At 46.3% G+C, this 25,405-nt stretch overlaps 1 protein-coding gene across 1 annotated transcript in view; it reads left to right on the top strand.

Annotated features, from left to right (window-relative positions):
- The first annotated feature begins 18,306 nt into the window (after nucleotides 1-18,306).
- The window catches only part of Spon1 (spondin 1), a 280,351-nt gene continuing 273,252 nt past the window's right edge, over nucleotides 18,307-25,405 (top strand). The window contains exon 1 of the mRNA XM_055627495.1: nucleotides 18,307-18,965. Coding sequence (XP_055483470.1) covers nucleotides 18,728-18,965 — 238 coding nt within the window. The 5' untranslated portion in view covers nucleotides 18,307-18,727. The remainder of the gene's footprint in view (nucleotides 18,966-25,405) is intronic.

Below are 25,405 nucleotides of genomic sequence, written 5' to 3'. Positions count from 1 at the left end.
TGACACTCCAGAGGTATGTTTCTGTAGTGATTCTAAATCCATTCAAGCAGACAATGGAGATTTCTCACCTCAGGTGGATAAGCCATGATTCATGAGTTGGGCTTCTGGAAGACTCATTGAGGAGAAGAGACAGGTTTCCAGGAAGAAAGACCATGGTGACAGACCATGACAGGAACAGCCCCAATGACATATTTCCCTTATAGCCGCCCTTACTTCACCTCCTCCATCACTGTCTCCATGCCACTTCTGTGAGGAAGTGGCAGCTTGAACTCAAGCTTCCCACGGTACTTGCCTTCTGTCTTGATGTTTTTGGAACCCATCTGCCATGTGCCCAGGCTGACCTTCAAGAAATGTATACCTTGCCCACGGTGCCAATGGATGAGTGAAACCAAACCAAATTATGACCAAGTCATATGGCCACAGAAAGTTGCCATATAAACTTGGCCATCTAAATGAGTACAGGCAAGATGACTTATATGAACCACCCAGCTGAAGCCAGCCTCATTTGCTGCCCCTTAGAACCCACAGTTAGTTAAAATAATCACTAGTTAAAATAATGAATAGTTAAAATATTGTATTTAGTTGCTTAGCAAAAATAATCAGTATAGTGTTACATAAGGAAAATACTTAATAAAAGACATGCTTTGGTGTAATATCGATAGCTTACTACAAAGGAATTAGCCGATGAGCCTCGCATTGCTGCACATCCAGCTTAAACCAGGAACTCCTTATTCAGCTTGATTTCCTGCAATGACCCTGTAAAATGAGACTTTGAGAGTTCACATAACTCAGGCTAAAACAGCTGTGCTAAAAACACCTGGTTTTCCCACAGAGTCCAGATCTGTCTCGTAATGTATCCTGAATTCTTGCAGCCCATGGCAGCACTTGCCATAAGGCTGTAGAGGAATCTTTGATGGGATCCAAAATGTTTGAAAGGAAATTTGCCCTGTCCTTTCTGGTCTCTTTAAGACCTTGTCCCAAACCTACAACCTACCTACCATAGGCTGTTGTTCCAAAGCAAACAGAAGAGTTAGAGGGAAGGAAGAGGGAGGCACAGAGGCCTGGTAAGAACTGACAATCACTGCTTTACTCAAGGATATATGGAGCAAAGCCTGTTAACTCCCTTCTGTTTGGACAGCTGAGCCTGCTGCCTTCTCCCTCAGCACACATGCCAGTGGGCGCAGGCTGCATTCTAATTCTAGACAGTAAAAAGGGCAGCTCTCTGCTAAGAGTTCTTTTCTCCTGAGGGCTCTGACCCAGCTTGGACAGGACTCTCGAAGTCCCCCAGCCAACAGCAGAGTCTGTTGGTGTCCCCTTGAGCTACAACCTTCTGGAAATGCTGGAGCTTTGCCCTACCAAGACTCAGAAAGGTAGAGCGAGTCCGGAGAGACGGTGCAGCCAGTAGAGCTTGCTACATACATATAAGGACATGAGTTTGATCCCCAGAACCCACATTTTAAAGAGCTGGGGACACGGCATGAGCTGGTAACCCTAATGCTGGGAAGATGGAGAATGCAGACAGGGGCTTAATAGGCAGCCAGTCTAGCTGAACTGGAAAGCTTCAGGCTTAGTGTGAAACTGTTTCAAAAAAGAAGAAGGAGAAGGAGAAAAAGAAAGAGGAAAGAGGAAAGAAAGAGGAAGAAGAAAGAAGACACTTGAGGAAGACACCAGTGTCAACCTTTGCCTTCCATATGTATGTGCTCACATATGTCTACACGCACACTAGCATGCATACACATATATCTACACAACAGAAAAATGTTGGAGAGAATCCTATCTCTCTCCCTCACAAGTGGACGACCTGAGGGCTAGCTCCCTCATCTACAAAGCAGGCACAGCGTTGCACGCCTTCCTGGGTAGGGGCAAGGCCTGCATGGAGCAACACACGGAAGCTCCCATGGTACCAGCACACTCAGCAGGCAATCGAGAGGCATCTGACTTTCCTCAGCCTTTTCACATGAGTGGTTATTGGCTGGTGAACAGCCAGCAGGTTATAATTTTCATCTCATCCCAGGAGACAAGAACTCTTTATTTTGTTTACAGAAGAAGGCAGGAGCTCTTTGTTCAGCATTCCTAAAGAGGAAAAAAAAATGTTTCTAAAGACTTTTGGGTCCTCTGCTACACCAGAAAACCCCAGCCAATCCATCTAAAAAGGATGCAGGGGACCTGACCGGAATCTGTCTCCCACTTCCAGTCTTCTTTGCCTGTGCACCCCATTTGCTCCTCCTCAGCTGTGTGATTCCCAAGTCCCCTCCAAGGGGCTGCTCTCTGACCTGGCTAACCCAGGGCTTTCTTAGCCTCGGTGCTATTTGTATGTTTGATTAGCTATTTCAGCCTTGTGGGATACAGCACCCTGGCCCTGTAGGTGGTCCTTGTCCTCTACTGACTAGCTGTCACTTGCATCCCTGTTCATCAACTGTGATGATGAAGTGTGTCTGAAGACTTTGCAGTGTCCACTGAGGAAGGGAAATGATGAGGCACACAATCACAGCCAGTCAGAACACAGATGTAACCCAAGCACAGCCTCACCAATAGTAATTTAGACACAGTGTGTGATTGATGTGTTTCTGACCAACAGGACCAAGGAGATGTTCGCTGGGGCTTTTGGAAAGGTTTCTTCACTCTCTGGTTAGAATGACCAGAACTGTATCAGCCACACTATAGCAGCCATAATAACCACAGAGGACAAATATGAAGACAGAATGAATCTATCAAAAGGTGGGCTGAACCTGAGTCCTTGTTGATATCAATAAGTTACTTGGTTAACTAAGCCCAGAGCCCCGTCACCCCACAAGACACCGATTACTTGTTTACTCAACACATATCGACTGGATGTCTGCTGGGCTTGTCCTGCTGCCTCTGTTTCACACCACAGTGAGCCTTGCCTTCTAAAATGAGTGACAGAGAATGCCTGATAGGTCATTCTGTGAGCTTTTGGTTGAGATGAGACTGGGTTGGATGGGATCATCTCTTCAGCTCCTAGAGAAACATGGAGAAGGAATTCAGATTTAGAATGGCAAAGAAGGTGGCTGATTACCATCTGGTTGCCCTAAGAGATAACCAAGGCACCCAGTTCTCTAGGAGTTGGTTTTCCAGGTCCTGCTCAGACTCCCCCGTGTTGCTACACAATAGAGCGAGGAAGGACAGCAGCCTATACGGTATACACAGCAGAAATAAAACACCACTCAGTGCCTGTACTCTCTGAGCAACCAGGCAGTCCCAGCTGAGTTCCCACAGTTGGCTGAATTCATTAGTTTGTTCATATCTTAGATACATTTATTTGATCTGCAAATATATATTAGGAGTCATGTGAGAAAGGTTGGAGACTAGCAGAGATGTGCAAGAATTGTCAACACCACCGGCAGAACATTTTCCTTCTGTCTGGAAGCATGCTGAATGCAGAGCCCAGGGTTTGCAGCTGCCATAGAAGGAAAGATAGCAGGCAAGAAGAAACAGAACTATTTCTACTGAGCTATGTTCTACAGCATCTTATGGCTATTCCTGAGAACCACAATCAAGAAAATGGAGAACTGTCTAGCTCCTAGCTTGTATCTCCTGCAATGAGTAGATTTCTTATCAGGGTATGAATATATGTTTTTGGTAAGACCACTGTCCCATCAAGAGTGGAGTTTGTAGTACTGGAAATCAGAACAATTTCAAACATATCCATTTCTAGTCATGGAGGAAGATGGAGTCTTCAAACTACAAAGCTGTTGGGTTGGTACTGTCTGGAATTCTAGGACAATTGTATCACATTTACCTATTAGTAATTGAAACCCCAAACAGTTGAACCAACTCTGGCACTTTCTCCTGGTAAAAGCAGACTTCAGGCAAGCATTGCCTTCGTTACCCAAGGCTGTCAGAAGCGAGAGACTCTTGGCCTTTCCCTTCTTTTCTCTTAGCCTTGAGATGGCAAGCATCAATGTTTGCTTCAGGCAAAAGGAAGGGAAAATTCATGACCAAACTTGATTGTGTCAGCTAACTTCAGTCTGTGTTCTTCTGCGTGTGTGCGCACATGTATATGTGTATATGTTCATATGCACGCAGGTGCCCACAACGCAAGGCCAGATGACAACCTCAGCGCCACAGGTACTGTCCACCTTCAGCTGTCAGTCTTCTGATTCCTCAGCACTGGGATTACAAGCACATTCCACATACATAGCTTTTTACACAGGTTTTGGGAATTGAATTCAGGGATTCAACCTTGCATAGAAAGAACTTTACAAACGAAACCATTTACCCAGGCTCTCTATTCCCCCTTTGAGGTGTTGTTGTTGAAATTCTACACAGAATATCCGGCTCTACAGCCTGACGGTGAGACTTCTGGCTGAAGACACCATATACTTATGCCATCATACATGGAGAAATCAAGATGGTGCCTGGTCAGATGCTTCACCCCTACTGACCACCATCCATAGTGCTGGAAGACACTTTTCATGCTGTCAGTGGAGAAAATGAATCGTCAGTCTCACACAACTATGAGCCCCGTGGCCTACAACAGCAACCCACTTGTACGATATAGTCGTGCAGTAGTGGTACAAACGTTATGGGAGTAAACAGCTACTTTTTGGTTGAATTAAAAGCTAGTTCATGAGATGGAACCTGCGCTTGACACTGTTAATGAGACCAAGATCCAAGATAGGTCGAGGGCCTAGGGCAAAACCTTATACTGTTCCTCTGCTAAATGAATATAGCAACAATAAGACTCTTAATGAAATACTTTTATACCCACAGATCAGTGCATCTCTTAACCCTCATCAGAGAAGCTTCTCTTTGCAGTAGATGGCAATCAACACAGAGTTCCACCACCGGACAGTGTGTAGAGAGCAAAAGACCTTGGATCTCTCAGCCCTAAATGAGATGTCTTTATCAAAACCCTCCCCTGAGGGTTAAGTGGAAAGATTGTAAGAGCCAGCAGTGGTGAATGACTCCAAGAAAACAGCATTTTTTTTTTCAATACAACAGGGCTGACACACATATGAACTGACAGGAAACTGTGAGAACACATAAGACCTTCAAAAGCTCAAGGTAGGCAAAATCCCATCCTGGAGAAGGGAAGTGGACAAAAGACCTGCCCCTAACCAAAAAGCTATTTTCAATGGATATCTTCTGGAAAAAGGAAAATCAGTTTTCTCCAAAGTAGTGACATGGTGTATATCAAGTACACTCCAGGACAGGTCCCATTCCCAGGAGCAGCTGGCAAGCACAAAATAGACTCTACTTTTGTGTGTGTGTGCTTTTTGTTTTGTTTTGTTTGGGTGGTTTTTGTTTTTCTATCTGCCTGTTTGTTTGCAAGAGAGAGAAAAAACATGGAGTTGAATGGGTTATGGTGTAAGGAGAAGTGGACCGGGGTGGGGGGAGCTGGGGAATGGAAAAGCATATGATCAGAATATGCTGTACCATTTTTAAAATTAATATAAAGTCCTTATCCCAGGCTGGAAATAACTTTGAGCATATGATCCACCAATGTCTGGAGTATGTTAGGAGTTGTCAGTAAACAAAGTGAGAATGGACACTGGGCTTACAAGTAGGGGTTTCTCCCACCCCAGACTTCCTGAGAAAAAGGGTATAAAAATTGTGTGTGTGTGTGTGTGTGTGTGTGTGTGTGTGTGTGTGTGTGAGAGAGAGAGAGAGAGAGAGAGAGAGAGCGCCTAGTTTGGTGGCTCAGGACTTTAATCCCACCACTCAAGAAGAAGAGGCAGGTGGATTTCTATAAATTTCAGGCCACCTTGTTCTACACAGAGAGATCAAGGCCAACCAGAGATTCATAATGAGATTCTGACTCAAAAAGTGGAAAAGAAAGTTGATTGCTAGGAATTGGGTATTCCAAGAAGCCTCCAAAAGGTAAGCATGCTTTTCTTTGCTGAAAATATTATCAGTCTGGTAGAAGAAGGAAGTGTGATGGAAATAGTAAACACATTTATCAATCAGCATGGTACTTGACAAAGTCATTTGTGATGTTCTTAGGGATAAGACAGAGAACTGTGGCCTGGATGACAGTTCAGTGAGGTAGATTCATAACTCATTGCAATGACTGCCAAAACATGACCAATGCATAGCTAATATGAGTTCTACAAGCAGTCACTATTACATCGTATCATAGTACTAATAATTAATAGTCATTATCCTTCCATACAGGAAGAAAAGTCTGTTCTGCTGTTCTTTATAGTTCTTATGTGTTTCTGCTCACCCTGTCCTCCAGTCTTCCTAATCTCTGCTGTTAAACAAGATCAGACTTAAGGATGATAACACTGTTTGTTAACTGAGGGTGCTAAATGTAAAATTATTTGAACTCTTCTGTATGTTTGAATTTTCAAAGAGAACCGATGGCATGACAGAGCGATGTCTGTGTGAAGGGCCAAGCCTCTCCCCTGGGGGATAGCACAGCCATGCCTTCATTCTGTTTTCAGCTTCGTGTGCCAGCCTTTTGCATGGTTGATGAAAAGTTGCAATGTGTCCTTGGGACAGGGAACAGAAGGATGAAGGAGCCAGGAACATCTAATCTGCAAAAGAGAAGAAATTAGCAAGGGGCTGCAGAAATCTCAGAAAATCTTGTGAAGGACTCTGTGTCAACTGGCTTTCTTTACTTGATTGATTGATTGATTGATTGATTGATTGATTGATTGATTGAGTGGCAGTCTCAGTGTGTGGACCAGGCTGGTCTCAATTCATGGCTACCTTCCTGTCTCAGCCTCCCAAGAGCTAGGATTGTTAATTGTGAACCATCATACCTGGCTCAATTTCTCTTTGCTGTACAAAAAGTCATGTGAGAACAGAGGTTAAAAAAAAAAAAAACCTCAATATTTACAATCTTGTAGTTTTTTATGCCAGGAATTCAGAAATGGCCTGGCCAGTGGGTAATGACTGCCTGGGCTGCTGAGTAGAACATAGAGGCTGCATCTTTGAAGGCTGGACTGGTACTAGAGATGCACTTCCAGGATGACCACTGAATTAGTCAGGGTTCTCTAGAGCAATGATTCTCAACCTCTGGGTTGCAACCACTTTGGGTTGCAACCCTTTTACAGCAGTTGTCTGAGACCACTGGGAAACACAAATATTTACATTACAATTCCTAACAGTAGCAAAATTACAGTTATGAAGTATTAATGAAAACAACTTTATGGTTGGGGTCACCACAACAGGAAGAAGAACTGTATTACAGAGTCATAGAACTAGGATTGGCAATCACTGCTCTAGAGGAACAGAACTGATAGAAAAACATATACCACAAAGGGAGTTTATTAACCTGGCTTACATGATAAGAACTGCGCAGTCCAACAATAGCCGTCTGCATGTTGGAGCAGCCAAGAACCCGGGAGCTGTTCAGTCCATGAGTTCAGTACACTCACCTGCAAGAAGCAAAGGCGGGCAAGCAAACAGCACTGCCTTTTCTCCAGCCTCTCTTCATCTGGGGGTTTGGGCCAGAACCACTCCAGCCAGGATCTACCCGCTTCCATTAATCTTTCCTGTAAATATCCTCCCTTTCCAGGCCAGCCCAGGGCTGTCTCATACTTGATTCCAGTAAAGCCGACCATCAAGAATAAACATGGCATCCATCCACACGGCAGGACACTTTCTTTTCTGCGTCCGATGGGATGGCTCTAAGAGCTGCCTGGGTCTTCGCAACATGGCAGCTAACCTGCAGAGAGCAAGAAAGGGTGTCTTTTGTGAGAGTCTCTGAGACACACCGTGACTTCATCATTCTGTCACTAGAAGGAAGCCAGCGTCTCCAGCTCACAGTCATGAGGTGTGGAGGTCTCAGACCTCATGAGCACATTGTATAATCACAACAGGCAATTCCTCGGAAGAGCTGGGCTTATTTCATGGAGGACTTCAAGGGGACCATTTTTATGCCAATAAAGAGAAAGGTTTGCTGACAGTCCTCTAAAAGGAAAGGGAGGAGCTAGTGACTTTCCTTTCAGCTAAAAAGACAAAGTAAAAAATCCAGACAACCAGTTGGGGCTATGACCCTCGTCCATCAGCTCAATGTGTATTTGCTGAGTTATATCAGGCATTTAGGAAGTGCCCTTCACTGGATGTGGACAGTAGGCAAGACTATGCCTACACTCCTACAGTTTACATTGTATGGAGAGAATGAACCCAGACAACAAATAAAATAATGAAGGGTGAATAACGGGCATTGTGAAAGCAACAAACGAACAGATGATTGTAATAGTTTGGAAAAGGAAGCTATGTTCTATTTGGGATTTGTCTCCTTGACGTCAATGTAGACATATCTAGGAAGAAGGAATCGGAGCTGAGAAATTCCTCCATCAGATTATCTGTAAACAAGTTCTTGATTAATGATGGGTGTGGGCAGGGCCCTCCACCGTGGACAGTGCCACCCCTGGGAAGGTGTCCAGGGTGTCTAAGAAAGAAGACAGAGCAAGCCGTGGGGAGGAAGCCAGCAAGCCTTCCTTTCCTTGTTCCTGCCTCTGCTGCTGCTTCAGTTCCTGCCCTGACTTCCTTCCATGATGGACTGGGACACATAAGCCATATAATCCCCTTCCTCCCCAAGTAGCTTTTGGTCTTTGCATTTGTCAGCAAAGGAAAGCAAACTAGGTCAAGCACCAAGTGTGCTCTGTCGCTGCATTATCCCTGCAGCCCCTACTTCAGTTTTACAGCGAGAATTCATTCACGGGGTAAAGCTTTGGGAAGGCTTGCTTATTTCATAGAATATGCTGATAGCCATTCGTTATTGATAAAATTGTTTATGTGGCAGGTTCTTATCCAGCATCTCTCATGTACCAGGTACTGTGCAAGACACTACTGTTACAAAGTAAACATTTTTTTTAAAGGCTGGATCTTGTGTGAGACAGCTAGGTCTCTCTCTCTCTCTCTCTCTCTCTCTCTCTCTCTCTCTCTCTCTGTGTGTGTGTGTGTGTGTGTGTGTTTCTCCCATGTGTCAAATGGTACGACAGTTATGAACAAGGAGCCTTGTGCACACAAGAGTGACAGTCCTGCACGGGGCAGTGAGCTGAGTCTTCAGAGACCTGGCATTTGAGCAATGTTTTCAAGGGGACAATCTGCATAAGAATCTCTCTAAAAGGTCAGCATCCATCCAAGATGTCAGACCCTGTTAAGCAGAAAGCGGCAACAGAGAGGAGAGTGAAGTGTGGGTTTAATGAGTGAATGGTGCCTGGAGAATGGATGCGCCAGAACCCTGGCTCCTGTGCCACTGCATTAAAATGCACAGAGCTGGGACCTAAAGCGGATCTCGCATTGGAAACTCCGCAGACACCCCTGTGCCGCAGAGCCATCTCCCCTTTGACCCCTTTGCAACAGCTTCCTGTGACTCCTGTCCACACACCTTATTTTTGCAACTGGTGGGAGAGGAGGGCCTCTGGCCGCTGCTACAGTCTTCACTGCTTATAATGGCTTTCTGTCTGTTTGCTTTTTCACATGTGCCCGTGTGTGTGTGTGTGTGTGTGTGTGTGTGTGTGTGTGTGTGCGTGCGTGTTTGGGATATGCACACATGTGCACAAAACTCTATGCTCTGTTACTTTCTCTGCCTTGTTCCAGTGAGACATCTCTCACTGAGCCTTGAGGCTAGCTTGCGGACAGCAAGCTCCAGTGATCCCCTTCCCAGAACACTGGAGTTACACGTGTGTGTGCCCACATCCACGTTAAGTCAGGGTCTCAGCTTTCTACTAAGCACCCCCCACAAAGCTGTCTTCCTAACAGCCCTCTTCTCTTTTTTCAATCATGCCCACTCATCAAGTCCTGTATCATCTCCCTAGATCCTTTGGATCACTGGGGGGAAGCTTTCACCAAATGTTGGGGACACCAGGTGAGGCACCGAGGCCTTGGTCATTACTTGGCACCGAAAAGTCTCTTCTAGATCTACCTTGGCCCGCCAATAGATTATGACTTTAGGCAAATAAGTCAGCTGATGTTTTTGTGCCTCAGTTTACCTTATCTGTAGGTGGATAATGAAATCTACTGGTTCTGTGGGTTACCATGGGGATGAGATGAATGACAGTGTGAGGAGCATTTAGAACAGTGCCTGGTCTATCCTAGGCATGACATGGGCTGTCAGCGATGGTGACTGACTGTGTAGACCGAAGAAAGCACACCTTTCCGTCCCTCAGGGACCCAATAAAGGCCTAGCACTGTTAATGTCACTTGTCTGCCAAGGGAACAAATGTGCTTTATTTTTACTCTCTCTTAAAGCTCAAACCTCCAGCCTTGGCTAAGATTTCCGAGAGAAGGAAGTTTGGAGGTTGAAGGGTGTCTGAGCCCATACCCCCCACCCTAGCCCTTTGATCTGCAAATGTGAAATAGTAGTTAGATGACAGCATATTTAAAGCCAATCCAACTGGCAACCCTGACACTTCAGCAATTATATTCCTAGACTCTGAGGGAAGTGAAAGTTAAACTATAGTTAATTAGAAGGCAAAGGGGGTCCTTTTATGGTAGCGTGCGAGCCCTCCATTGTGGGAATAGGAGGGCAGGAGCACCCCCACCCCTTAACTTCTCAGTAACTCCTACAGCTCCTTGCGTATCAAACCCTTTGTCCTTTCTCAGACCTCCTCCACACCAAGTGCTGTAAGCAATCGTGAGAGCTTTCAGTACAAGCCGAGGGAGCGCCCCAGCTACTGCCCACGGTACATGGTATCCGCCATCTTTGCCTACCCTGGAACACCATTTGTGGTCACTAGGAGATCCAGGTGTCACCTGGTGAGCCCAGTGGAGCACAAGGCTATTACTTTCTCATTGCTGTGCCGTTTGTCAAGTTAGTCTGAAACCAGAGAAGACAGCTTCAAAGTATCAGCAGTCAATGAGAGCTGAGTCCTGACGGTGTGTTAGAGGCCATGTGGGGCATGGTGCCTCATGGTGCCAGGTCCCTGGCCCAGCATTTACCCTGTCTCCTGAGCTGGAAACTGCTATGGCTGGTTGACAGTATACCATAAAGCCTGCTTTGAAAGGCCCCTTAAATGTGACTTATCACCAGGCTTGGTGGTTCATGCTTATAATCTCAGCACACAGGGCAGAAGCAGAAGGTTTGTAGTGAGTTCAAGGTCATTTCTGTACTACATAGCTATTTCTCTGGGGCTAGTTTAAGCTACAGTGTGTGATGCTGGCTCAAGGAAAAAACAATGTAATGTGCTCTATTTTCTCATCCATTGCACCTTGCCACATGCTTTCCTTGTTTATTTCGTTACCCTGCTAGCTACAGAGCCATTCACAGCCCCCACCCTCAGTGGCCTGGGGAGGAACTTTCAGAGCCAGCCCTTAGCCAATCTTTGCTTCCCACGTATCTTTAGGGATGACATCTTCTCCTCCCCCACCTCCCAAAGAACCTTCCCTTCATCCCTTCCTTTCCAGCCTTGGCCTATCATTGTCCTCACATCTGCCATAAATGTGTGCATTCCCCATCTCCCTACCCCCACAAATTCATGCCCTCCTTTTAAAAATTCATGGAATTCAGTTTGTGCTGTCCACATATGGAGACATGGTCTCATGTATCCCAGAGTGGCTTCAAACTTGCTATCAAAGAATGATCTTGAACTCCTGATCCTCCTGCCTCCAGCTCCCAAATGCTGAAATGATGGATGTATGTGATGTCAGGGATGGAATTTGAGGCTTTGTGCACACTAGACATGCATTCTCTCGACTTAGGTGCAACCGCAACCCACAAACGTGTCCTTTTCTACACCTGTGCGTCCTGCCTATAACATTCGCTGCCCCCTGTCTTCCTTCCCCCTTCAGGAAAGTGCGAGCGTGTCTTCTGTGCTACTCTTATCTGGGGAGAAGGGGCCGTTCTCCTTTGAACTCCTGCTTGTACATGTTCATTACACATGATCCTTCATTTTGTCAATTTTCTGCTTTCCCCCTGCAGTTTCTTGAAGACAAGATCGAGCTCTTATTTGTCTTAGTCTTGCCTAACAGTTAATGTGTTTGATGAATGAAAAGCTTCAAGTTCACAAAACTTAACAAATACCTGCTTCGTGTAAGCACATTGTTCTTTCTTAAGACAGAAGGAAACTACAGTCTAGTCTAAAATCCCTCCAAGGAGTCGACCTCAGGCAGGACTGTTCCAGATTGAGCCGTTACTTAATATCGCTGCACCCTCACATCATGGTCAGCAGGTGGCAGTAATGTGCTGTGGTCATGTGGTCCAAGCCATGAAATTTCCAGAACTTCAAGAAGGCTGAGCCTGAGTCAGGTCGCTAGATTGCCAGTGGCAGACCCACATGAAGATGCATGAGTCTTGTGCCTTGGTTCTGTGTGTGACTGCATGGCAAAGGTTCACTCCTGGGGGCTGACCACAGATACACCGGGCTTTACCACCCCCTGGCGCGAGGTGTTCCCATAAACCACAAGAGAGGATGGCACGAGGGCTGCAGACTGGGGCCAGAGTTACCTTTGGAACATCCCTTGAACTACTCAAAGGAGTGAGCTTCCATTTTGCCTTGAAATGAGAGGGCTTGTGTCTATTTTAATTGAGACAACTCCGGTGGCAATTTAAAAGGCCTTAGATGAGCTCTGGTTAAGTGGTTTCAATACAACCCTGTGTGCTCATTCCAAACTGTACTCAATGGAGAAATAAGTAGAATCTGAAGACATATATCTGAAGGTATATATATATATTCTACACCCTTCCTCAGTTTACACACACGTGTGTGTATGTGTGTGTGAGAGAGAGAAAGAGAGAGACAGAGAGGGAGAGGGGGAGGGGGAGGGGGAGGGAGTCAGTGACAGGCACAATGTCCCACCAAGTGTCACACAACCTTGCAGCCCACCTCCCAGGACAGGAGAGATGTCCTTGTTCTGCATCCCAAGGCTATAGATGAAACAGAAACACAAAGACAAAGAGAGAACAGCTAGATCCATGTTCCACAGAGAAAAGAGAAGACAAGGGGTGCAGGTCCTACCTTAATGCCCAGTATCCTGTAACTGGAGAGTGAAATAAGATGGCAAGTCACCCCAAAAAGAATGAGAATAGCAAGTGCGTGCTTGACTAAGTGGAAGGGACTAGAAGGAAGAGATAGAGCACTGAGGACGTGAGAGGAAACTGATTAAGAGTGGCTTTAATGGCTGTTGTGAAGACAGCATTCAGGAGTGTAGAGTAGTAGGTGGGGTTATCAGGCTGTGCACAGCAGAGCTCAGGGTCTGGGATGGTCCCCTGTGATCTTGGGTTGGGCATTAGTTTGATAGGAGGCACAGCAATCAAGAGAGAGATAAGCAAGCATGTTGGTGAAGACATGGTTAAATATTTAAACCAGGTATCTGAGCTGGATAGGGAAGGAGCTGACAAGACGGGCTGGGCAAATCAGAAAGGATCACAGAATCATAGGCTCTGGTGACCTGAAGATGCACTCTCTAGGGATGTGGAATGACAGAGGGCTGTTGGGAACTTGAGATGCTCGAAGCCAAGGGTGTTTCTGTAGGAGAGGGCAGTAGATGGAAGAGAGGCCAGGCTTATTGGCACAGAGCGACGGTGACTCATCCGTCAGCTTAGACTTTCTAGTGTCCAGGTCCATGGCACATGTCTGGAGGGACGGCAATCCAGAGAACAGTGACAGAGTCTTCGCTGGCTGCAGGGGTTGTGACCTGGGTTCTACAGAAGGTGGAGCTAGGCTGGGGGAGTATCAATTAGGTGCTGTGAGTTTTCAGGTGAAAGAGGCTCTTGAATAATGTTCCAGAAAGCTGGTCTGGGCCTGGCAATGGGAAACGGAGAAATGTAACAGAGGGAATGCAATATCAAATGGAATCTGAAAATGGAGAAGTTTGTACCTAGACATATGGGCTAGACATAATCAGGGTTAATGTAATGTTATTAAATTGAATTTAGTCAATGCCTAGAAGGGGTCTTGAAGAAGTAGCCTCTAAATTAATTGAAATCTTTGCTCATAATATCTTTTTAAAAAGCAAAACAAACAAATAAACAAAAAATTCTTGTAATTGTTGCTTATTGCTTAGTCTCAAAACCATCAAAAACAGCTGGCTAAGTCAAAGACAGTCTCTGAGCTTTAGCTATAATAGACAACTCCAGGCAATTCACCTACCTTTGATGTCTATCTGCTTCCTTTTTCTAGAAATGCCTTCATATAAAACTTCAAATTTAGTTTTATGAGTTAAAGGCATAAAGAAATAACATTACTGGGGTCTTTTCTAATAAACAGTGACAATGGTAACTGGCTTCTTTTGGTGGATTAGTTTGAAATTTAGAAATTTTTATCTCCATCTTGGATTTGTTTCTCAGAATCCTGGGCGGGAAGGACCACTGCTAGTTCTTTGCATAAGCAGGTTAGGGAGGTCATATGTTTGGCTTTCAGGACCTCCTGGCTCCTCCCATGGGTGAGGCAGATGGCTGCTTCCTTCCTGAGTGACTTGCTCCTGGACGGTGATTCTTTAAGCTTTGCAGCAGTTTGTTCGAAGTACACATTTGATGAATCTTTGATGAGGTTCTGGAATTTGCATCTGAGTCAAACATCTGATGCTCATGTTTCAAGGACCAGAAGCACAGAACACGAATCTAGAAAATTACTGTTTCCTTCACTCTTTTAAGAAAAAGAGAAAGAAAGAAGAAAAGAAGAAAAACACCAAGTGGCTGATTTAGCTCTTACCAATCAAATATTTTTTTTTTTTCTTAGAGAACTGGAGCCCCCAGCTCTTCTCTTCAGCAACCTACCCACACACACTGATAAAGTTAATTATGTGCCCTGGCTAAGTGACTTTCCCTAGCAACACCCTAGCAACCAACATCAGTTCTGCCTTAGGCTATAAGACTGAAAAGATATTTCTTGAAGTCCAGTGTATTTTACACCAAAACAAAACATCTGAACAGGAAATTAAACAGAAATCAACTAGATTCATTGCCAGTAGATGAGACAGGAACACATGGAGCAATATGTGATAACAGAAAAAAAAATACTAAAGTCCAGAGAAGAGACTAAAGAACCTCAGTGCCTGGAGCAGGTTAGGCAACAGAAGGAGGATGACCTTGAACTCTGACCCTCCTGCTCTACCCCCAGAGTTCTGGGGTTACTGACATACACCAAGATAATCTGGTTGGGTGTTTTTGTTATTGTTTCTCGACCTGCTGGCAATCAGACCCAAAGTTTCACCTTTCCCAAGCAAGCACTTGTAATGGAGTAATCGAGATTCCCCACTCCTGTGACCATTGAGTGATCCTTAGAGGTAAGTGACAATGTCTTGTCACAATTGTCCAAGCAGAAGCACCCTCTCATACCTGGTGGTTACAATGGGGCCAGATGGTGGATGACTTTGAAGGCTAACTTGAAACACGTGAGCTAAGTTAGAAGACACTTTGGCATATTTACTAAAGATTCTTTATCCGTAGAGCAAAAATGTATAAATCTCTGCTATGAGCCAGGCACTTTGATGTAGGTGAAGGTCCCCATTCAGAGCTTTAAATGTAACAGTAAGAAACATACTCAACAAGTATAAAGTGTAAAAAACAAACATACAAGTGAATAGGTAGGTATGATTTGGAAGACCATTAAAAGAAAAGGTGCTGAGAGCCAACAAAGAGTTGGGGGAAGGATAACTGTACCATCAAAAAGGGCCTCTCAGAGTGATGTAAGAGCTTACAGAGCACTCCAGGATCCCAGGCAGTGAGGACGGAGCAGACAGAAGTACCCCAAAGTGAGGAGCTGTGGGACTGGAGCTCAGAAGAGAGAAGGAACAGGAAGGATCTGGGCATCCACGTGAAAGATCCATCTTTAATCTAAGAGCCTGAAAGCCATCGGAAAGGTAGCCTCAGGGTCTACATTCAAATCTGCATTTTAAAAGATCTCTTGGGATCCCATGAGGACAGAGGAGAGGACAGACAGGCAGACCAAGACAGGCAGACCAAGTAGGAGAGAACATGACATCTGGAGAAGGAGAAAAGGCAGAGCCGGGGGCAGAAACCAGGCAGATTGTACCTGAGGAACTTGGAAAGTAGGACTGATGACAGTGACAGAACGGATGCGTGGAGGAGAGAGCAGAGTGAGGAAGTGACAGCCAAGCTGGGCTAGGAAAATCTAGATGGCAGCATGGGATTGGAGCTTGGGAGGCTGGCTGGAACCTTCTGTCAGAGCTCAGGTAATGGCAATCACCATTTTGGTGTTGGCAATGTTGATTTTGAAGCCTCACTCTCTACCTCACTAGCATAACACATTCCCTAAACAGGTCCTATTATCTCTTGTAGAAAATGGCCATGATGGTTGGGGACAGGAGGCTGGATAAGTTCACCACCTCCTACAGTTTTCTTAAATAGCCAGTAAGCAACTAAATAGCACATTCCTACCTGGTCTGTGCCCGCCCACCTCCAATTCAAATGTAAACATAGTGATGAAGATGTAAAGGCTTTCGAGAGTACATATTTAGTCAGCTCCGGGAAGACAATTGCGTTTTATTCATCTCTGTAATTTTGTACCCTCTGAGATAATGTCAGGTATGTTCTCCTGACCCACTTATTTTAGTATAAGATATATCACTAATGCAGCTCAATTTCCATAGAATTATGCAGTTAATATTTGCTTTTGCCATGAGGCTATAGGATCCACAAATACAAGCATCATGTCTGTCTTGTATCCTAGTGCTCAACCTTTGGAGAGCCTTACATTAGGGAGGAAAGGAAGGAAGGATGGAGGGAGAGAGAGATGAGAAGAAGCAAGTAGACTCTACTCAAGGTTTTCTGAAGGGAAGTCATGGTTGCCAATTTGACTTATGGAGGAGGAAGTATAGGTCTTTATCCATTCAAAACATATGGATGGGTGGCTGTGTTCAGTGGGTGATGGATGGTTGGATAGACAGATGTATTCAATGAATGATGGATGGTTGGATGGATAGATGAATTTTTGTCCTGTCTTCCACTGCTAGGCATAGGGCCTGGTTTGAGGAACATGCAACAAAAACTTGCTGCTTGAATGGGAACCTGAAGTACAGTCAGGCTGGAGCTCTGAGTCAGCTGGCTTACTGAGGATACAGTGTGGATCTGAAGGCCCACATAAAATAGAGCTGGTCAGTTGGATCCAGGGGCTGCTGAGGACCAGTTCTAATGCTTTCTCCCAAGACTGAGAGGGCTGATTCTCTCTCCACTGACTCTGAAAGATGCTGTCCTGTTGACAGTGGCAGTGGGAGTCACAGTCGTTGGTGGATGGAGTGAGGAATGGAGTTTCCAGTGCTGATGGCTCCATTGGGCTGTTTGTAACCACGAGAAAGAGAAAAACCTAGTCTAGAAGATGAAGGTGATTGCTCGCTAGCTGCAAGCACTTGAAAAGTGTCTGAAGGCCCTGGAGAAGGAGAAGAGAATAAAGGAGCATTTCAGAGCTCCGAGGGAGGGATGCTTATGTGCAGCGATGGGATTCAGGTATCTCCAAGTAGGGTGTCACCTGAGCCAAAATATCCTACATGAGACACTTCGTTGAATTTCAGCACACACGGCTCTGGTTTAATAGCCCCCACACACCCCAGTCCCATGCTTCCTGGGAAGCTGGGAAAGGCTGGTTTACCTAATCTCACAGTGGGTGAGTGACAAGGTTGAGGCTTGATTCAAGTTCCCCCAGGGAAATGTTGGGAGAGATCCCTGCTTATGGCCCCTCCCAGAAATCTGTCTCTGGAGGCTCAGAGCCTGAATCTTAAAAATCTAAGCCAAGAAAACACAGACCCTTCCTTGAACTTTTCAAAATGGTCAGGCTTGTTTTTGTAGGCACCTTACTGTTTTGTTTGTTTGGTTTGGTTTTTTTGTTTTTCGAGAGAGGGTTTCTCTGTGTAACAGAGCTCTGGCTGTCCTGGACTCACTTTGTAGACAGGCTGGCCTTGAACTCACAGAAATACATATGCCTGCCTCCCGAGAAGTGGATCAAAGGCCTGTGCCACCACACCCAGCGCCTGGCACCTTCCTTCTTAAACCGTCAGTTTATGATTGCATATACACACTGATGAATAAACTAATATGTAGCCAACCATTTTCTTCGACATAAACTTTCCCCCTCTGCTTTTAAACAAAACGTTTTTATAGATCTCCAGAAGTGTTGTGGCCAAGGCACTGTGCCAGCTGATGCCAGGGCGTAAGTCTCTGGGCTCCTTGCTAGTCCTCTAGAATGACATGCTACAAAGTGGCCTAGGAAGAGCAATGGAGGCAGCGGACCAGGACAGCAAGGGTGGCCTGCAGAGGTCTGCTGGTCTATAAATAAGTGATCGCCGTATGTGGCGCCAGTGCACGTGGTGGACGGATGCCGCCGCGGGGAAACCTTGCAGCAGCGCAGCAGGCTGGCACAGAGTAGGTTTGCAAAGTTAGTTGGCAGGCTTTCCCTCCTCAGAGCGCTGTGGTCCCCAGGACACGGGGTGTAGCTGGGAGCCGAAGAAGCAGCTTTGTTGGTGGGGGAGTCGGTTGAGCCAGCACGTGTCTGCGTATCCCCGCTCTCTCCCACCAGACCCTGGGAATCCAGCCTCGCCAAACAAACACCAGAGCGCCCGCTAATCGCCAGCTCAGAAACAAAACAGCGCGGCTCCGGGGGATCCGGGCGCAATCAGCCCTCCCTCCTCGCGCTCCTTCGCCACCGCCCGCCCCTCGGCTCCGCGGCTCCGCTCGGCTCCGCTCAGAGCAGCGCAGCTCCGCAGCCGCCAAAGCGAGGCGGGCTCGGTCTCCCCAACCGCCGGCGCCACCCGGGCTCCTCCGGGTTTCTCCTCCGCAGCTCCCATCTCTTCGGGCAGCAGTGTCCTGACAGGGGTCTGCAACATCGGCACAAAGTTGGGGGGGCCCTCGAGGATGAGGCTGTCTCCCGCGCCCCTGAGGCTCAGCCGGGGTCCGGCGCTGCTGGCCCTGGCGCTGCCCCTGGCCGCGGCGCTGGCTTTCTCAGATGAGACCCTGGATAAAGTGGCCAAATCGGAGGGCTACTGCAGCCGCATCTTGCGCGCCCAGGGCACGCGGCGCGAGGGATACACGGAGTTCAGCCTCCGCGTGGAAGGCGACCCCGACTTCTATAAGCCCGGAAACAGCTACCGCGGTAAGTGGAGTGGCGCGGAGGCTGGAGACCCACCCGTAACCCTCTAGGGCACTGACCCGAGCAAGGCTTGAGCCGGGAGCACAGTCTCCAGGCTGTGTAGTGTCTGCGCATCCCAACCCGGGGCTGTGTCCTGGCTGCCCTGAGCCCCTTAGCTGCCAGCTCGGTACCCATCAAGCCAATGTCGCGGGAGGAGGGGGCCCATCGCGGGGGCCACAGGCATTAGAGGCAGCCCGGGTCTCCGACTCACAGTTCCCCACACAGCACACCAGCCTGACGGGGAAGGAGCCCGCCTTCTGCTCCAGCTGTCGGCTGGAGTGAAGTACACCCGCCTTTCCCCTGATGGCTCTCTGGGGAAAAGGATACTCTCAGATGGGTCTCAGGTAGGGCAGCTCTCCCAGAGGCTTCCATCCTCGAAGGAGAGAGACCAGCTTCTAGATGAAGCCAGACCCTCACTTCCCGGATGGGTCCCTAACCGGTCTCAGGGTACGGGGAAGAGAGGCGTGAAGGGTCCCCAGAAAGATCCCCGGATTATTCTCCAATGTCCCAGGAGGCTGAGAAAGCTTTTGGATTTCCGGGACAGGTTCCAACTGCAATAGGGTCCTCAAAGAACTCCGGGTATTCTCGCAATGGACGGTGGGATGTGGTGACAGAAAAGAGACCCGGGGTCCCCAAGACTCCTTAAATGTGGTGAGACCTTGACTCGGGCAGCCGAGAGCCTGTGCGCCCGGGGATGCCCAGCCTGATGCAGCTCAGTGGGGAGAGCAGAGCTCGGAGTACAGGGAAAGGCTGTACAAGCTGGTGGACGACTGCCCCACGCCCACCTGAAGACTCCAGGACACCGCGCTCCCTCCTCGCGCTCCACCGCCTCCCTGCTCAGTAGGTCTGCGGGCTTCCCAGATAGCTTTTCTGCAAGCTTTAGCTTCCTGTCCCCAGGCAGGAAAACTTAATAGATCTCATCTGGGTTCCCCGATAGGGCGATAGGGCGCTCCATCGTAAGTCAGCTCTGGTGCCTGATGGGGAAGAGCAGGTCATTGGAGCACTTGGCGGGACAACTGGGAGTCCAGCTGCTGCCTTCCTGCTCCCCCCCCCCCCCCCCCAGTGCTGCGATGGGAAATGGTTGCGAGCATTGGGAGAAAGTTTGGGGCAGTGTCAGCTGTACCAGCCAGGAACATCACTTCCCAGAAAGCTGCGTCTGTTTCTGGGGTCGAGTTGGTAGATTTGTTTTTTTTCTCCTCCAAGCTACCCAGTCAGGCTCCCAGCTCTGGAACCCTCAGCTCTTGGCCAGGATCCGTCTTGTTCCTGGGGGAGTCCACAAGATCCTCCTTTCTCCAGGAAGAAAGGTGTTGGGTCAAAAACACAGCACCCAGGCAGAGAGGGAGCACGCAGCTTGGTGGGAGGGGGTCTTAGAGCTGGCATTTGAAGAACGACCTGGCACCCTGAGGACCTGGGAAGATCAGACTAAAAGGCAAGGCACCTTTTGGGCCTCCTGAACACCTTCACAAGTTAATGTGGGAAACAGCAGGGAAAAGGATGGCTGGTAACGAAGAGGATTTGAGTTTAATAGCTGTGTGACTGGGTGCAAGCCATTTGATTTCCTTGAGCCCATTTCCTAGCTGAAAAAAGTCATTTACTCAAGCAAAGGTGAGTGTGTATGAGAGACAGTGGGTCTTATTGACTTAAGAATGCAGGGATTTTGTCTCATCTCATTGTTTCCTGTGTGTGCACTGCTGGTTTAAAAGTTTGTCAACATTCCTCCAGTCCAACGACTAGTGAATAAACAAATGGCTGCCTTTTTCTGGTTCCTCATCCATTAATGTAATGAATGAGTGAATGGTGATTTCTCCATACTAAGGACCTTGTCTATGACTATTCTTAATTTAAACCCAAGAAAATGGTGTGTGTGTGTGTGTGTGTGTGTGTGTGTGTGTGTGTGTGTGTGTGATTGTGGCTAAGCAGGACATTCTGGAGTCTCTTTCTCATGCTAGTTCTTCTGTTTGTCTGAGGACTCACTTCAGCACTGGGAGGGAGGCATATTCTATAATCATATGGACAGAGAAGTTCCAGAACTTTTAGGTAAAAGCCCAGGCCTAGCAAGGATGACTTGAGACCAGGTCAAGAGAGGACCCTGGATGCTTTAGCTTAGACCCATAGGCTTTGGAATATGATGGTACCTGGAGGTGCTCAGACTGGAGGTGCGGATGCCATCTTTTCTCCCTTCAACAGCCAGGATATCTTGGGAAAAAGACCTTGGGAGAGCAGAGCAGTGCTGAGGTCTCCTGGGTAAGTGTTCTGTAATTAACACAACAGATTCAGAGTTACAAAGAGAAGGCGCTACCTTGGTTTGTGACATTTCCCATCGGCTTATACTTCCTTACAACACCACATTAAAATTGCATCTAATGTGTTCTCCTAGGTGGCTTGATTTGGGTTTATAGATGTTAATGTCCCCCCAGTGTCCTGTTTGCCTTTTAATTTTCCCCCCAATTTGCCATCCGTCACCATTCTTGTAATCTATGACTGCTTTTCCTGCCTCCTTTGCCCTTTATTTCAGTTCATCATCCAATAGCATCTGCACCCTATTGCCTCCCACCCCATCTGAGGATAGCCTTTTTTTATTCCAGATTTGAATAAAAAGGTCCCTATTTTAGGAAGTTGAATCCTGGGGCTTCTTCCCCACAAGCCTGGATGCGGTTGGGACAGTTATTCAGCCTTTTCCAACTTGCAACTGCACTGACTTCCTTTTCTCTTCCACCCCTGCTCTCCATCCTTCCCCCCTCTTCCTCTAGCTGCCCCCCCACCCCACAGCCGTAATTGTGCTTTAGAAAGCTCTGAAAGGCCCGCTCTGTTTCTGACCAGAGCCTCCTTTGAAAGGCGATTACAGTGATTAAAAATAACAACTTGAGGATACTCCAGGGGCTTCTCGTCCAGGGCGACAATTTGCAGGGCCAGCCTTTCCCAGATCACAATTTCAAGCCAAATAGCAGGAAACCAGCTGAAATGTTCACGAATTGATTGAAAATCAAAGAGGCTCTTTTGTGCGACCAGGTCTGTTTATTGGGAAAATAAAGTCAGGCTGATGAAGAGTGTCTTTTTCTAGACGCTCTTTAAAGGGAAATTTCAAGGAACTTGATGGGAAAAGAATGTTCAAGAGGTTTCAAAAGCTAGCCCAACTGCAGGCATAATTGGGGGATTTATTCTAAACCCTGGGGTTTGGAGACCTCCAAAGCAGCTTAGCTTTCTCTTCTTTGTCCCAGTTTGGGACACTCACTGCCAGTAGGAGTAGGGACCTGAGCCTGCTAGAAAAAGCCTGGGATTTCGTGGTGCATGTCAGCGTGGGGTTTCTGCTTGGCTTCATAGTCACCGTGTGGCCTTAGGCAAGCCACTGCATGTCTCTGAACCACAGTTTCCCTGTCTGTAAACTGAGGGTATTTTGGGAGAGGGCGCCCCCCCCCAAAGCATCATGAGAACTGGAAATAAGAGTCAAAAGAAGTCAGCTTGCCGTGGGTGCAATGTGTATGTTTATGTGTGCACACATACAAATACACATCTATACATGTTATGAGGATTCATTTGGAGGCTTAAAAAAAAATGCTATCACAACACCAGAAAAGGCGTTCTGTTAAATTCTTCCCACTCAGCTTCCTTATTCCTCATGGTCCTGTGAGGCAGCTTATTCTACTCCTATTTTATAGATGAGACTATGTATCAGAGAGGTCCAGTTCTCCACTCACAGTCATCGGCTACGAGTCAGGATGCATTCCTGGGTCTGCGTGACCCTTTAGCCTACACTCTTCCCGGGTCTTCTATGCCAACTCATAAACTGACTTGGGAGTAGAAGTATCTCAGTAGCCTCAGCCTTCTGGATAGTGAGACTTCCTTGAAGGAAAACTGGAAAGATAAATTAAGGTAATGACATCACGGGCACCCTTCTCTTCCTCCTCCTCCTCCTCCTCCTCCTCCTCCTCCTCCTCCTTCTTAGCAGACTTCAGCATTGCAACTTCCCATTAGCAGAGGCTCAGTTTAGAACATGAAGGACCTTGTCAGTCTTTTACAAATTCCCTTCACAGGAAGGCAGGAGCAACCTGGATGGAGGAAACAAAACCTAACTTGATGAATGGTTTCAAGCACATGCAGCTGTTTTATAACTAGCTTTGTAAATGCTTATATTTGAGCATGGCATATGTAGGAGCTGAGAAACTAAAGCTCAGAAAGACCTTTTAAAAGAGATAGTTTCTTTTGTTGTGGTTTGCTTTTGAAACAGGCACTCCCATCTCTCTTCTGTTTTTGTACTGTTCTCTTCTGTTTTGTATTGTTCTTTCCCTTTTATTCTGTGATTTTTCAATTCTTGTCCCCTTTTAATGAATGTTTAGTTCAAATTGATAATAAAATCAAAAGATACCAAAGCTAGCTGTGTGCATGCTACCATCCCAGGAAACAGAAAGCTAAGGCAGAAGGCTCATAAGTTTGAGAATAACTTTGACATACATAGTGAGATCCTGAAAAAAAAAAAAAAAAAGCTCAAAAGGGAAAACAAAATACAAAAGCTGTATCGAGACTGATTCAGCTTAATGATTATGAAGATTGCTTATCGCTTTGAGTTTCAGGCAATGGGGAAAACATCACAACATATAAAACAAGGCCTAGCTAATTAAAGTTTTTCAAAGTTTACAACGTGAGTGCTTTCTCATGTCCAGGTAAGTGCATCACAGCTGACTCTTCTAACAGAACTATAAGCTAGATTGACATGTCCACAAACAGGAGCCAATGGCAAGAGGACTTTACTATCACACTCCCCAGCTACATCTACATCTACATCTACATCTACATCTATATCTATATCTATATCTATCTATATTCTTTTACAGGATACCAGATATAGGCCAAGATCAATTTCTATGGGGGAAATTCTTTTTTTAGTCCTGACAGAGGCTAAGCTCATTACAAAGGGACCTCCAAATGAATTGTTTCAAAAGAGATAAATGAGAGGCCAGACACGATGTACCTCTTGGCTTCACAATGTCATCCAGAAACTCAAGTTCTCTCCGCCTTGTTGCTCTGTCCTCTCCTAGGACTTTGCTATCTGACGGGTAGCCACTGATGAAGCAAGACAGTTACACACTTTAAGTATGGTATTCCAAAATGAGATGTGCTAGAATGGTATTGATGAATTCATGTGATAAAGAGCAATTATTAGTAATTTTCAAATGGATTCCATATTGAAATGCAGTTATATATTGTTAGGCTAATAACATATGTTGGCAAAATTAATCTCACAGATTTTGCATATGCTTCCTTCTATCGGGTATTGGCTAGCATGACTGCATTTGCCTGGCTTCAGGTTGTTTTATTAGACCGCTCTCTCCAGGGACCATTGTAGCCACCTTGCTCTCACATCCAAGCTCCATCTGGCACATAGTTTTGGAGAGAGGGATAGAAATAGAGGACAACTCTATTTTAGTGATGCTCTCCTGAAACTGCATCTAACCCTTCTAAACACGCTCCCTCGGTGAAGGTTTAGTCATGAGACTGGACACAACTGTAAGAGAGTCTGGGAAATAGAGCATTGAATTTTGGGGGCATATGTCCTGCTAATACTTGGGGGAGGGGTTATTTTTCAAAAAGAAGAAGAAGAAATAAATTTGGGAAACAATTAGAGCAGTGGTTCTCAACCTGTGGTCACCTAAGACCACTGGAAAACACAGAGAGCTACATTTCAATTCATAGCAGTAGCAAGACAGCAGTCATGAAGGGGCAACCAAAGTAATTTTTATGATTGGGATCAGCACAACATGAGGAACTATATTAAAGGCTCACAGATTTAGGAAGATTGAGAACTACTGAATTAGAAACTGCCAGGTTTTTTAAAAATTGCTTTATTTTATCTTTTTTTTTTTTATGTTTGAGTGTTTTGCCTGCATAGATGCATGTGTATGTAGTGCCTGAAGTGGCCAGAAGAGGGCATTTGATCCTCTGAAAGTGTAGTTATCCACAATTGTGAGCTGACCTGTGGGTGCTGAAAACCAAACCTGGGTTTTTTGAAAGAACAGCCAACACTCTTAACAGCCCCATCCTGTCCCATGCTTTTAGTGACAGTCATACTCCTTCCATGTTCTGTCGTTCAGTGAAGAGTCTTCTAGATGGGCTCTGTGCAGCTCTGATTTTCCTGCCAAGTCCAGGGCAGAGAAAAGAGGATACGATGTGTGTAGGTATGTGTGTCTGCGTATACTAAAATGTTGTTTCTATGTAAGTGTGCGGAGGTAGCATCTTCTATCTTTTCCCTCAACGAAGCAGGAACCAGAAAAAGGAAAGGAAGGAGGAAATGAGAAGAACAAGGAAGCAATGGCCATGTGTAGGAAGAGAAAAGAAAAAGCCACCAGGGTAGACATTCAGAATAAAAATGAACAGAACAATTTGAATTCAATGAATACCTAACCTACCTA

The sequence above is a fragment of the Psammomys obesus genome, unplaced genomic scaffold, assembly GCF_907164565.1.
Source record: "Psammomys obesus unplaced genomic scaffold, mPsaObe1.curated_primary_1811, whole genome shotgun sequence".
Classification (NCBI taxonomy): domain Eukaryota; kingdom Metazoa; phylum Chordata; class Mammalia; order Rodentia; family Muridae; genus Psammomys; species Psammomys obesus.
Note: the sequence above shows the minus strand (reverse complement) of the source record. Positions and strands in the feature narration are given on the sequence as shown.